This window comes from Callithrix jacchus, chromosome 1 (assembly GCF_049354715.1).
Source record: "Callithrix jacchus isolate 240 chromosome 1, calJac240_pri, whole genome shotgun sequence".
NCBI classification, from domain to species: domain Eukaryota; kingdom Metazoa; phylum Chordata; class Mammalia; order Primates; family Cebidae; genus Callithrix; species Callithrix jacchus.
In genome coordinates, this window is record NC_133502.1 from 66,258,966 (window position 1) to 66,274,685 (window position 15,720).

Consider the following 15,720-nt stretch of genomic DNA (forward strand, 5'->3'; position numbering starts at 1 on the left):
GTCAAAATTGAAAGAGCTAGAGGAGCAAGATAAAAAAAACTCAAACCCTAGCAGAAGACAAGAAATAACTAAGATCAGAGCAGAACTGAAGGAGATAGAGACACAAAAAACCCTTCAAAAAAAATCAGTAAATTCAGGAGCTGGTTTTCCTAAAAGATCAACAAAACAGACAGACCACTAGCCAGATTAATAAAAAAGAAAAGAGAGAATAACCAAATAAATGCAATAAAAAATGATAAAGGGGAAATCACCACAGGTTCCACAGAAATTCAAACCATCATCAGAGAATATTACAAACAACTCTATGCACATAAACTAGTAAACCTGGAAGAAATGGATAAATTCCTGGACACTTGCCTCTTCCCAAGCCTAAACCAGGAGGTCGAAACCCTGAATAGACCAGTAACAAGATCTGAAGTTGAGGCAGCAATTAAGAGCCTACCACCCAAAAAAATCCCAGGTCCAGATGGGTTCACAGACGCATTTTACCAGACATACCAAGAGGAGCTGGGACCATTCCTTCTGAAACTATTCCAAACAATCCAAAAAGAGGGACTCCTTCCCAAATCATTTTACGAGACCGACATCATCCTGATACCAAAACCCGGCAGAGACTCAGCAAGAAAAGAAAACTTCAGGCCAATATCCATGATGAACACAGATGCAAAAATCTTCCATAAAATACTGGCAAACCGACTGCAACAGCACATCAAAAAGCTTATCCACCATGATCAAGTAGGATTCATCCCGGGGATGCAAGTGTATGAACATAATTCACCACATAAACAGAACCAAAGACAAAAACCACGTGATTATCTCAATTGATGCAGAGAAGGCCTTTGACAAAATTCAACAGCCCTTTATGCTAAAAACCCGCAATAAACTAGGTATTGATGGAACGTATCTCAAAATAATAAAAGCTATTTGCAACAAACCAACACCCAATATCATACTGAATGGGCAAAAACTGGAAGCATTCCCTTTGAAATCTGGCACTAGACAAGGATGCCCTCTCTCACCACTCCTATTCAATATAGTACTGGAAGTTCTAGCCAGAGCAATCAGGCAAGAAAAAGAAATAAAGGGTATTCAAATAGGAAAGGAGGAAGTCAAATTGTCTCTATTGGTAGACAACATGGCTGCATATTTAGAAGACTGCATCGTCTCAGCCCAAAATCTCCTGAAACTGATAAGCAACTTCAGCAAAGTCTCAGGATACAAAATCAATGTGCAAAAGCCACAAGCATTCCTGTACACCAATAACAGACTTAAAGAGAGCCAAATCAAGAATGAACTGTCATTCACAATTGCTACAAAGAGAATAAAATACCTAGGAATACAACTAACAAAGAACGTAAAGGACCTCTTCAAGGAGAACTACAAACCACTGCTCAAAAAAATAAGAGAGGACACAGAGAGATGGAGAAACATTCCATGTTCCTGGTTGGGAAGAATCAATATCGTCAAAATGGCCATAGTGCCAAAAGTAATTTACAGATTCAACACTGTCCCCATCAAGCTACCAATGAGCTTCTTCAGAGAACTGGAGAAAACCACCTTAAACTTCATATGGAACCAAAAGAGAGCCCACATAGCCAAGTCAATTCTAAGCAAAAAGAACACAGCGGGAGGCATCACACTACCGGACTTCAAACTATACTACAAGGGTACAGTAATCAAAACAGCATGGTACTGGTACCAAAACAGAGATATAGACCAATGGAACAGAACAGAGGCCTCGGAGGCAACACAACATATCTACAACCATCTGATCTTTGACAAACCTGACAAAAACAAGCAATGGGGAAAGGATTCCCTGTTTAATAAATGGTGTTGGGAAAAGTGACTAGCCAGGTGCAGAAAGTAGAAACCGGACCCCTTCCTGACACCTTACACTAAAATTAACTCCAGATGGATTAAAGACTTAAACGTAAGACCTAACACCAGAAAAACCCTAGAAGAAAATCTAGGCAAAACCATTCCGGACATAGGCCTAGGCAAGGACTTCATGACCAAAACACCAAAAGCATTGTCAACGAAAGCCAAAATAGATAAATGGGACCTAATCAAACTCCACGGCTTCTGCACAGCAGAAGAAACAGTCATTAGAGTGAATCGGCAACCAACAGAATGGGAAAAAATTTTTACAGTCTACCCATCTGACAAAGGGCTGATACTCAGAATCTACAAAGAACTAACACAGATTTACAAGAAAAAAACAAACAAGCCCATTCAAAAATGGGCAAAGGATATGAACAGACACTTTACAAAAGAAGACATACATGAGGCCAACAAACATATGAAAAAATGTTCATCATCACTAGTCATTAGAGAAATGCAAATCAAAACTACATTGAGATACCATCTCACGCCAGTTAGAATGGCGATCATTAAAAAATCTGGAGATGACAGATGCTGGAGAGGATGTGGAGAAATAGGAACACTTTTACACTGTTGGTGGGAGTGTAAATTAGTTCAATTATTGTGGAAGACGGTGTGGCGATTCCTCAAGGACCTAGAAATAGAAATTCCATTTGACCCAGCAATCCCATTACTGGGCATATATCCAAAGGACTATAAATCGTTCTACTATAAGGACACATGCACACGAATGTTCATTGCAGCACTGTTTACAATAGCAAAGACCTGGAACCAACCCAAATGCCCATCGATGATAGACTGGACAGGGAAAATGTGGCACATATACACCATGGAATACTACACAGCCATCAAAAACGATGAGTTCGTGTCCTTTGTAGGGACATGGATGAACCTGGAGACCATCATTCTCAGCAAACTGACACAAGAACAGAAAATCAAACACCGCGTATTCCCACTCAAAGGTGGGTGTTGGACAATGAGAGCACATGGACTCAGGGAGGGGAGCACTACACACTGGGGTCTGTTGTGGGGAATAGGGGAGGGCCAGCATAGGTGGGGAGTTGGGGATAGTTAGCAGGGGGAGAAATCGACAGATATAGGTGATGGGGAGGAGGGCCGCAAATCACACTGCCACGTGTGTACCTATGTAACAATGTTGCATGTTCTTCACATGTACCCCAAAACCTAAAATGCAATTAAAAAAAAAAGAAAGAAACCTGCCTAGTGATTATTTTTCCTTGGCTTGTACATATTTTTGTTAAAAATAAAGTATGGTTCTTGTGCCCTAGATATTTTGCTCTATGTTAGGATATTTTCAATTTAAATGCAGGAGGTGTTACCTAATGTTTGATAAAAGAATAAATTTACTAGGAAGTTATAATGTTCTAAACTAGTGTATGTCTCATAGAATGTCTAAATATATATATAAAGGAAAAATTTGCAAAATTAGGGGAAATTCATCAAAGACATAATCATTGTGGGAGATTTTCTTCTTAGTAATGAATAAACACCAATCAAGAATAGAGTGATATGAACAGTGTTTGAGAGGGATTTAAAAAAAAAGAGATAGAAATTTTAAATAATTTAATTCACAAATATTTACTAACAAACACATGTAAATCCACATATATATTTGGAAACTGGTTTTATGATAGAATAAGCTAATAGTTTCTAAACTAATTAGAAAGCTTTAGTTGTATTTATCCTTTATATTGCTTTTATTCCAGAAATATGTGGCAAGGAGGGATAGAGGGCATCAGATTCCTTAAAGACCTCTGGAAGCTTGATTGTTCGGGCTCTGGAAAAGTTAGAGGAAAATAGAGTCAAATAATCAAAGAAATGTTAAAATCATTTGGGATGGTGTGGGTTAACTTGTCAATAAACTTTGTTAAAACTTTTAAAATGGATTAAATCCAAGAGATATTAAAGAGTTCTGTATATGTTAAACACCATAGAATATAACTAATTTTTTTAAAAATTCTACACAATTTCAAATTTGTAGTTTGAGGTTTACAGTTGTGAGAATAGTATAGAAACATCATATATCCTTCACTCAGAACCAGGTTCCCTAGCATTTTTGATATTTGCATTATTTTCTTTATGTACATTTTTTACTTGAACCAGTTAAATGGTAAGCATGATGCCTCATTTCCCGTAATACAACAGTTTGTATTTCATAAAAGCAGACACTTTCCCAATGTAAGTACACAGCACACTTGTCTAACTTAGGTAAAAATCTACCATTCAATACACAGAACCAATTTAGTTTGGTTCCCAATAATGTCCTTTATAAATCCAAGATCTAGGGCCAACATCAGACATGACATTTAGTTGTCATGTTTCTTTAGTCTCCTTCAATCTGGAACTCTTCCTCAGTCTTTATCTTTCATGACTACATTTTTTAAGAATGCAGGCTTTTTTTTTTTTTTAGAATGACAGACTTGGTCTATTCTGGCTTTTCTCAGGTTATTTATTTAGATTAGGACTGCCACAGAGGTTGTGTTTCATTAGTACACCAGACCCCAGGAGGCACACAGTGTTGATTTGTTCTTTATTGATGGTAATACCTTTTGTCGTTTGGTCAAGAGTGTTGTCTGCCAAGTTTTCCCACTTTAAGTTAATGAGTATTTGGTGGGAAGTCACTTGAAACCATATAAAATACCAATGCATGTATTTGAATGTTTGTGAGCTGTTTTAATTTTAAAATATTTTAGAATTAAGTAGTTATGAAAGAAGTATGCTAATACAAGTGGAAATTAGTAAACTACTAATGATTGACATATATTGGCATGCAGATAAGCATGTTTCTATATATGTACAGAAATATGTATCTGAATCTTATTTTCTAGTTTATCTGAATTTTAACATCAGTAGTAATGTCTCTTCATTAACTTTTCCGTTATAATCAAATACTTTGTAAATATGTCAAACACTAGAAATACACCTTTTGACATTTTAAATTGAAAAGGATATTAGACATTATTTAATCTGTTGATCTAATTTGCATTAGAATTCTGTAGAAAAACTAAAAACCTAGAGAAAATTGGTGATTTATCTACAGTTACATGTGTAAAATGGCACAGGTTATCATTACACACAATTGAAGTTCAGTGAAATGTAGAAATTGATTTGCTAGTAGAGAATTCTTGTTTGTAAAAGCCAGATAGCAAGATTTTAAATCTGAAATGATGGCAAGTAGACAGCATTTATGTTAATGAATTCCCATTCCTCACACCCAGCAAGCATAGGCAGACCTTAGCATTTGAACATTTAACTCTTTTCATTAAACTGTTTTTCTTAATAAACTGCTGCAGGTAACCATTAGCCGTAAGTAGATGAAAACTATCATGCCAGTTGAAATATATTTGCAAGACTTTATAATAATATTGCATCTCCAAATTTAAATATATCCTAGAGATTAGGAGGCATACCAACATGGTCAAAACAGTTGGTGCTGGCTGGTGCTCATGCCTGTAATCTCAGCACTTTGGGAGACTGGAAGGCAGGCAGATCACTTGAGGCCAGAAGTTTGAGACCAGCCTGGCCAACATGGCAAAAATGCATCTCTACTAAAAATACAAAAATTAGCCAGATATGGTGGTGTACGACCGTAATCCCAGTTACTCAGGAGGTTGAGGCAAAGAATCACCTGAACCTGGGAGTCAGAGTTTGGAAGTGAGCTGAGATTGTGCCACTGCACTCCAGACTGGGTGACAGAGCAAGAGTCTGTCTCCAAAAGAAAAACACAGTTGGTGCTTAATGAAGTATGTGTCGTGTGTGTGTGTGTGCGTGTGTGTGTGTGTCTGTAAAAGCAAGCCAGGTAATTTTGTAACCAAAGCCAGAATGTGACCCTTGTCATTGGTTTGCAGTATGCACATTTAATTCATGTGCTTATGACTACTTAAGCATTTATTGGTTGCCTTTCAGAACAAAAGAGATGAACACTTATTGAAAAAGAGAAATGTTCCCCAAGAAGAAAGTTTAGAAGATTCAGATGTTGATGCTGATTTTAAAGCAGTAAGTTACCATGTTTTTATAGTGAATTAAAAATAATTTTTATAGTAACTGGGAGAACTTCGTTTTTAATATAAGACCAACTTTATAATGACAAAGTATATTAACTCTAGGCTGGGCGTGGTGGCTCATGTGTATAATCCCAGCACTTTGGGAGCCTGAGCTGGGTGGATCACCTGAGGCAAAGAGTTCGAGACCAGTCTGGCCAACATGGTGAAACCTCATCTCTACTAAAAAATACAAAAATTAGCTGGGCGCAGTGGCAGGTGCCTGTCATCCCAGCTACTTGGAGGCTCAGGCAGGAGGATCACTTGAACCCAGGAGGTGGAGGTTGCAGTGAGCCGAGATTGTGTCATTGCACTCCTTCCTGGGAGACAGAGCAAGACTCTGTCTTTTTAAAAAAAAAAAAAAAAAAAAGAAAAGGCCGGGTGCGGTGATTCACGCCTATAATCCCAGCACTTTGGGAGGCCGAGGCGGGTGGATCACGAGGTCAAGAGATAAGATCATCCTGGTCAACAAGGTGAAACCCCATCTCTACTTAAAATACAAAAATTAGCTGGGCATGGTGGTGCGCGCCTGTAGTCCCAGCTACTCAGGAGGCTGAGGCAGGAGAATTGCTTGAACCCAGAAGGCAGAGGTTGCGGTGAGCTGAGATCATGCCATTGCACTCCAGTCTGGGTAACAACAGTGAAACTTCCATCTCAAAAAAAAAAGAGTATATTAACTCTTAACTTTAGCAGATACGCTATTTAATGAATGTAATTTTGCTGAACTATGTTTTTTCTTCTTTTTAAGCAAAATGTAACACTAGAAGCTATATTGCAGGTATGTTATTAATTTAATATTCTTATTTTGAAATATTTTGAAATTGATTTTTTTTTTCATTTCTGAAATTTACATTTGGTATTGCAGAATGCCACAAGTGATAACCCAGTGGTCCAATTGAGTGCTGTTCAGGCAGCAAGGTAAATACTAATTTGTCCAGAGAGAGAATTATGTCATACCTCAGTTGTATTATCTGGTAGTTGAGAAGTTAATGCATTGTTAATTCTTTTCACAGTTTGCAAATTATAGCAATTAATTTCTTATATTTATTTTCCTAGAAAACTATTATCCAGTGACCGAAATCCACCAATTGATGATTTAATAAAATCTGGGATTTTACCAATTCTAGTCAAATGTCTAGAAAGGGATGATAAGTAAGTATGAATTTGGCTCTCTATTCAGTTTTTTTCAGTTAACTTAAAATTTTGGATTATTATTTAACCAATGAGTTCAGTTTGGTTTTGTACTTACGATGTTTTTCAATTGTCATATATTTTAATTTAATTTTCTTATTCTGTGATAAGAAAAATGTCCCTCTTTTTTGTTTCTGAAGGATGTGTATGTTTTCTAGGAAATTTTTATCTCCTATTTATTGCCTGTTTTAACTTACCTTAAATATTTATAGTCTTTGTTAGGATTTCTTATTAGTAATATTTTAGAACAACTCAAATAATATTTAAGTCACTCTTTGCTTATGAGTCTTTATATAGATTAACCTTATGACTAAGTCAACGTGAATGGTTTCCAGAACTAAGTGGCTCTTTCTTACCCTGGGAATATTCCATTTGATTACTGATCTTCTGTGTGGTCTTTAACAGAACTTCATCCATGATAAGTTGTCCAATGTCAGACTTTTTGTTTGTAGCAAATTAAGAATAAGGTGACAGGTTATACTTACCCAGAAGAGGAGTAAAACTCCACTTGGTATCTTTTGAGGAACTGGCCCTATTTCCATTTTTTTAGTGGTATTTCGGTGCTGTGCCTTAAACTTCGTTAATTTAAATTAACTGGGAGAATATAAGTTTGAACTCCTTTTTAATAAGTTTGAACTCCATTTTAAATGCTTTTTTGCATTTAAAAGCATCTATACTGAAACTTGGGATAGTTTGCTAAATGTCGTCCAAAGAATTTTCAGTTGGCTAGATAAGAATAGTGGCATATAAATGTTGCCACTAAAGTTTTTTAGTGTTTAAAAAATATCATTTGCTTTCGTTGTGTGCCACAACCTCTCCTACTCTCCACCCCCCGGCCCTTAACACTGTTAAAAATATTATCATGTTTGTTTTCTATAACAATGTTTAAGTAAAGGTAAGTTTTGTTTTAGCTGTTGAAAAATAAATTCTGGCTGGGCGTGGTGGCTCATGCCTGTAATCCCAGCACTTTGGGAGGCCATGGCGGGTTGGTCGCTTGAGTACGGGAGTTTGAGACCAGCCAGGGCAACGTGAGAAAACCTCAGCTCTACACACACACACAAAAATGAAAATTAGCCAGGCATGATGGCACATGTCTGAGTCCCAGCTATGTGGGAGGCTGAGGTAGGAGGATTGTTTGAGTCTGGATGTGGAGGTTGCCATGAGCTGATACTGTGCCATTGCTCTCCAACCTGAGTAACTGAGCAAGAGCCTGACTCAAAAAATAAATAAATTTGTTTCTACTTCCACCTTTAAGGCTCCCAGTTTTGTTTTGTTTTGTTTTTTTGAGACAGAGTCTTGCTCTGTCCGCCAGATTAGAGTGCAGTGGTGCAATCTCAGCTCACTGCAATGTCCACCTCCTGGGTTCAAGCGATTCTCATGCCTCAGCCTCCTGAGTAGGTGGGATTACAGGTGCCCACCACCATGCGCAGATAATTTTTGTATTTTTGATGGAGGTGGCATTTCACCATGTTGGACAGGCTGATCTCAAATTCTTGACCTCAGGTGATCCACCTGCCTTGGCCTCCCAAAGTGCCAAGATTACAGGCATGAGCCACTGAACCCGACCGAGGGCCCCTTGTTTGTGGCCAACTTCGCATCTTTTTTTGTTTTCTTTTCCTTTTCTTTCTGGCCTTTTATATAGATTTATTTGTGTGGGTGTGTCTGCAAAACATAGTATATATAATATAGAAAAGTATGCTTAAATATATATAGTTTAATGAATAATTATAAAACACAGACCTCTGTAAGCACCATCCAAAGCAAAAATAGAAAACTTTTCTGGGCTAGGTGCGGTGGCTCATGCCTGTAATCCTGGCACTTTGGGAGGTTGAGGTGGGCAGATCATGAGGTCAGGAGTTCGAGACCAGCCTGGCCAACATGGTGAAACCCCATCTCTACCAAAAGTGCAAAAATTATCCGGGTATGTTGGCAGGCACCTGTAATCTCAGCTGATCGGGAGGCTAAGGCAGGGGAATTGCTTGAACCTGGGAGGCAGAGGTTGCAGTGAGCCAAGACGGTGCCATTATACTCTAGCCTGGGTGACTAAGGAAGACTCTGTCTCAAAAAAAAAAAAAAAAAAAACTTTTTTGTGATTTGGATCTGACTTTATGGATTTGTCATGGAAAGTTGTGTTACAATGTAAAAGACCATATACTTTGGAGCCAGATTGACTGTGGTTCGAATCCAGGGTTTGCTGTTGATGAAAATCCAGGTGGCTTTTGAACCTCAGATACCTCATCTATAAAAATTAGGTGATGGCAAGGAATGGAAATAATACATACAAAGCACTCTACACAATATGAAGCTTATAATAAATGTCCATTTATTATTATTGTACTCATTTATTTTTTCTATATCTTTTCTTATTTTCTTTTTTTCACATGACATCTTGGAAGACTTTCTCTGGCTTTGTAATTTTATTTCTTACATTTATCCGTTTTCTCATTTAAGGCCCGCATTCCCAGTATTTTGCCAAACCACCTAACCACCTTAATAACTCTCTCCTTCCAGTCTGAGGCAACATATACTATGTTAATATCTTTTATCTTACTGGTTTTTTTTTTTTACTACTTCTCTGCCTCTGATATACCTTCTTATTACCTACCTTCTCCTAGAATTCATCATACACAGGGGAAATTTTTTAAGTTTGTGGAAAAGTGGAATCAAAAGATAATAATAAAATACTTAAACTTTATTTCTCAACATAAGCTTCATCAAGGTCAAGACACTTTTATAAGTGATACTATCAGCCATTGTCTATCCCTAAAGAACTGAAGGTCCTAGGAATTTAACCATATCAGTGCCGTCTTTTTCATGCTATTAACTGAAGAAAACCAGATGCCTTTTACAGATTTTTTTTTTAAGATTAGGAAACAAAAAGAAGTCAGAAGGAGCCAAATCAGGACTGTAAGGTGGATACCTAACGATTTCCTATTGATGCACTGCAAAATTGCCCTTGTTTGATGAAAGGAATGATCAGGAACATTGTGATGGAGAAAGAATCTCTGGTAAAGCTCTCCCAGCCTTTTTTCTGCTAAAGCTTTGCCTGACTTTCTCAAAACAGTCTCATAATAAGCAGATGTTATCATTCTTTGCCCCTCTAGAAAGTCAACAGGAAAAATGGCTTGAGCATTCTCAAAAACTTTTTAGTCATTACCTTTGCTCCTAACAAGTTCACTTTTGCTTTGATTCTGTTTTTTCGTCAGATCATACTGGGAAAGCCATGTTTCATCTCCTCTTAAAAGTTTTTGAAGAAATGCTTTAGGATCTTGATCCCACTTGTCTTAAAATTTTCACTGAAAGCTCTGCTATGGTCTACAGCTTATCTGGGCACAATGGTTTTGACACCTATCGAGTGGAAAGTTTGCTGAACTTTAATTTTTCAGTCATAATTGTGTAAGCTGAACCAGTTGAGATGTCTGATATTGGCTATTGTTTCTGCTGTTAATCAACAGTCATCTTCTATTAGGGCAAGAACAAGATTAATTTTTTCCTCAGAAATTGATGTGGATTGTTTGCCACTGTAAACTTCATCTTCAACATGGACTTGTCCCTTCTTTAAAGGAGTTAACTGTTTGTAAACTGCTGATTTCTTTGAGGGCATTGTTCCCATAAACTTTTCAGTACATCAGGGATTTCACCATTATTTCACCCAAGGTTCACCATAAATTTGATGTTTGTTTTTGCTTTAATTTTAGCAAAATTCATGTTGCTCTCCTAGGGGCTCTTTTCAAATTGATGTCTTCCCTTACTCCTCTTAATGCCTCAAACTAGATCATGTTCAGACATGTATAGGAAGTTAGTATGAGTTTATTTTGGTGCAAAAAAATTGAAATCCATGCAGTTTTTTTGGTAATACACATTTTTCATGAGCTTTTTGAAGTCCCCTCATAGTTCTTATCTGCTACTTCATTTTCTCATATGTTCCATTCTTTTTAACCTGTATGTATATTCCATCCTCACTGCTTGCTGTACCGCTGACATTTATTCTCCTTAAAACCTTTCATTCTTGGATCTCTTTAACCTTTTTTCTTTTTCTTTTTTGAGATGGAGTCTCTGTCACCCAGGCTGGAGTGCAGTGGTGCAATCTTGGCTCACCGAAACCTTCTCCCAGATTCAAGCGATTCTCCTGCCTCAGCCCCCTGAGCAGCTGGGATACAGGCACGCACCTTCACATCTGGCTAATTTTTATATTTTTAGTAGAGATGGGGTTTTGCCATATTGGCCAGGCTGGTATCAAACTCCTGACCTCAGGTGATCTGCCCGCCTCTGCCTCCCAAAGTGCTGGGATTACAGGTGTGAGCCATGGTGCCTGGCCTTCTTTAAGCCTTTTGATAATAACAACCTTGCTTGCTCTCTTCCCTCTTTATAGACTTTTCTTCAAACTCCCTAACCTTTATCTGATCTTAACTTTTGCTATTTAAACTGCCCCCCCGCCCCGATGTTGGTTGGTATTCCACTTAAGGGAATTTATACTCTTTCAGCTATCCTAACTTAACATTTCCTTCATGTCTTTTTTCTTTTTGAGACAGGGTTTTACTTTGTCACCCAGGCTGGAGTGCAGTGACACAGTTACAGCTCATTGTAGCCACAAACTCCTAGGCTTAAGCAATCCCTGCTTCCTCACCCCGCCTAGCCTCCCAGGTTGCTGGGACTACAGGTGTGCACCACCACGTCTGGCTGATTTTTAATTTTTTGCAAAGAAGGGGTCTCACCATGTTGCCCAGGCTGGTTTTGAATTCCTGGGCTTAAGTGATTCGCCCGCCTTGGACCTCCCAAAGTGCTAGGGCTACAGGTATGAGCACCAGTGTGTCTTTTAACAGTTCTCTCCTACATCAGCCTTTAACCCTTTTTAGCCATTCTGCATACCATTGATTCCAACAGTGTTTTCTTTACTCCCCTTTTCAGTGCCTCCTATCCTTAGCATATCTGTAGAATATACTTTTCACTCTCATCCTAAAACACACACACACACACACACACACACACACACACACACACCCTGTTATTTGTTTGCTTCTTAACTTCACCTCTCTTGATCTAATCCTTGTTGTTCCTGCACATCATTATCCTTCCATGCATGATACCTTTTTTATTTCCAACTGTCAATGCCTTTCTTTTTAAATCCATCTTTGAAAAGCTAGTTCAGTTGGCACTTAATTTGTGAGGTCTTCCATCACTATTCCAAAATATAAGGATCTTGTTTTTTCAACAAAATTATGCAGCCTTATAATATCTCCAGTATATAAAGCAGATGGCATAATGGAGACAGAAGGGGTTCTAGCTTTAAGACCAGCCTAGAGGATGTGATAGTGGTTCAAGTGAGATGATAAAGGCCTCAGCTAGCACTGGATACTAGGGGTGAGTCTACAAATATAAGAAATGTTTAAGATGTAAAATTGACATGTTGTATTAATTAGATGTGTCTATGGAGAGGAAGTCCAAGTCAAGGGAAATAATGACTGGCTAAATGTTGCAATACCAGTGGACATAGAGAAGCAGTTTCATAGTGACTGGCTTTGGGACCCAAAGAGATTTTTTAAGTAGAGATGGTTGCTGGGTATGGTGGCTCATGCCTGTAATCCCAGCACTTTGGGAGGCCAAAGCAGGCAGATCACCTGAAGTCAGGGGTTTGGGACCAGCCTGGACAACATGATGAAACCCCATCTCTACTAAAAATACAAAAATTAGCTAGGTGTGGTGGTACGCATATGTAATCCCAGCTACTTGGAAGGCTGAGACGAGAATCCCTTGAACCCCAGAGGTGGAGAGATGGCGCCAAGATGGTAACACTGCACTCCAGCCTGCGTGACAGAAAGAAGACTCTATCTCCAAATATATACACACACACACACACACACACACACACACACACACACACAACTAATTGATCACAACCAGTTACAGATTTCTTTGTTCCCTCTCCACTCCCACTGCTTCACTTGACTAGCCTTAAAAAAAGAAAAAAAAAAAAATAGAGATGGCTACGGGCAATTGGATTATAAAAAGGTGAAATTCAAGGACAAGGCAAAGGGTAGCCATACCATATCAGTCTTAAGATTCATAAATTTAAGTGGTAGTTATGTGTCTAAAAAGATGTCTCTTTTTTTTTTTTAACAGTCCTTCATTACAGTTTGAAGCTGCTTGGGCATTAACTAACATAGCATCAGGAACTTCTGCACAGACTCAAGCTGTTGTGCAGTCTAGTAAGTAAATTAAATTCCTTATTGTCTGAACTTTTATTTTTTAATGATGGCAACGAAGTAGTTTTGTAATGAAGACTAAATTTTATCTTGTAACATTTTGAAAATGACTTTCATAAGTTACTTTTGATGATAGATATCTTTTTTATAGCCATCATTAATTTATCATTAAAAATTTTTAATTATGATTACTAAAAGGAGAGTAGAGTTTTATCTTTTGGAGTAGACATCATGCTCTGATAACAGGATTTTAAATTTCTGTTCTAATATCTTCAAGATGCTGAATGGTTTCTGCCTGTTAGCTTATGACATATTTTAAATTTTACTTTCCTTAAGATAGGCTAATAATTATTGTTGAATGAAACTGACACAAGCTTTATAGAAAACTACTTGATATTATCATGTACATTGTTTCTTATAGTGTGGGATACTTAGCTAACTTTAGGTAGTAATCAAGGTGATTTAAGTAGTATGTGATATGGCATTAAGTTACATTGAATTATGTATTAAGAATACTATTCTCGCCAGGCCACAGGTGTCTCACACCTATATCTCAGCATTTTGGGAGGCTAAGGCAAGCAGATCATTTAAATACATGAGTTCAAGACCAGCCTGGGTGACATGGCAAAGCCACGTCCCTACACAATATTTTAAAATGTGCTTTGCACAGTGGCGCTTGCCTTTAGTCTCAGCTACTCAGGAGACAGAAGCAAGAGGATTGCTTGAGCCTGGGAGGCAAAGGTTGCAGTGAGCTGAGATTATGCATTGCATTCTAGTCTAGGTGACAGAGTAAGACTGTCTCAAAAACAAAGGCCAGGCACGGTGGCTCACACCTGTAACCCCTGTACTTTGGGAGGCCAAGGCAGGCAAATCACAGGGTCAGGAGTTTGAGACCAGCCTGGTCAACATGGTGAAAGCCCGTCTCTACTAAAAACACAAAAATATCAGCTGGGCTTGGTGACACGCACCTGTAATCCCAGCTACTCTGGAGGCTGAGGCAGGCGAATCGCTTGAACCTGGAAGGCAGAAGTTGCAATGAGCCCAGAGCACACCACTGCACTCCACCCCAGGTGGCAGTGTGAGACTCCATCTCAAAAAACAAACAAAAAGAAAGAAAGAATATTATTTTCTTTCCATTCCTTTTCACATTTCAATAAGAAATGTCAGGGAGAATGTTTCCAGTTAGGTGCTAGTTGTTAAAAAAAAAAAAATGGGGAACAGGTTTTAGACTGGGGCTTTCAACAGAAACTAGGAAGTATAATTTAATAAGAATGTTTTCTTTTCATTGTTTATTTGTTTGTAAGTGATATCCAGAAGTGACAAAGAAATTTAGTTAAAAAGTTTAGTCAATTGAAACCCTTAAATATTGCTGGTGGAAATGTAAAATGGTATAGCCTCTTTGGAAAACAGTTTCTCAAAATGTTAAAGAGTTATCATATGACCCAGCAGTTCTACTCCTAGGTGAAACCAAGAGATAGGAAAACATAGCCACACAAAGACTTGTACATAAATATTCCCAACAGTGTTATTCATAAGTAACCAAAATGTTCATTAACCAATGAATGATAAAGTGAATGTAGTATACAATGGGATACAATTCAGCAATAAAAAAGAAGTACCTGTTACAACATGGATGAACCTCGAAAACATTATGTTAAGTGAAAGAAGCCAGATTCCCCCATAAAACACATACAGTATGATTTCATTTGTATGAAATATCCAGAATAGGCAAATTATAAAGACAGAAAGCAGATATTTAATGATTGCTTGCGACTTGGGGAATGTGTGGCAGAGGAACAAATGTGGAATGACTGCCATGAGTATGGGATTTCTTTTGTGGTAATGGAAATGTTATAAAATTAGATTGTGGTGATATCCTCGCAACTCTGTATAAGTATGAAAGATCATTGAATTACACACTTAAATGTAAATGTTATTATATCTAAATAAAGCTGTTAAAAGTGAATAAATTTTAATATAAATGTTAAGTAAATAATACAGGTAATACAGAGATACAGCAAAAAAAAAAAAATCCTAGAGGTAGTACACAGTTGATTAAAATTTTTTAAAAGTGATATCTAGCTTATGCTGACAATGAGTATAATATATAAATGTGAAGAGTAAAGATTATAATAAATCATTTTAAAATATAAAATAGACCTGATATGAGATTAATCAGTTCTTTGGTTAATCCCGTATCAGGAATTGAGATTACATCAATTAAAGCATTACATTTTAAGGTTTCATGTTTGGGATAGGAACACTTTTTTTTTTTTTTTCAATGGATTATAGGAAGGATTTCATGCTGCTGCTTTCTTTTGGTTAATGATATAATAGCAACCTTTAGATACGCCAATTGGTATCTTACTTAAATATTACTAGGG

General features: G+C 37.5%; 1 protein-coding gene across 1 annotated transcript in view; it reads left to right on the top strand.

The window, feature by feature from the left end:
* The window catches only part of KPNA3 (karyopherin subunit alpha 3), a 105,326-nt gene that overhangs the window by 68,524 nt on the left and 21,082 nt on the right, over window positions 1-15,720 (top strand). Inside the window, exons 3-7 of the mRNA XM_035297823.3 lie at window positions 5,809-5,898; window positions 6,691-6,720; window positions 6,808-6,860; window positions 6,999-7,094; window positions 13,254-13,339. Coding sequence (XP_035153714.1) covers window positions 5,809-5,898; window positions 6,691-6,720; window positions 6,808-6,860; window positions 6,999-7,094; window positions 13,254-13,339 — 355 coding nt within the window. The remainder of the gene's footprint in view (window positions 1-5,808; window positions 5,899-6,690; window positions 6,721-6,807; window positions 6,861-6,998; window positions 7,095-13,253; window positions 13,340-15,720) is intronic.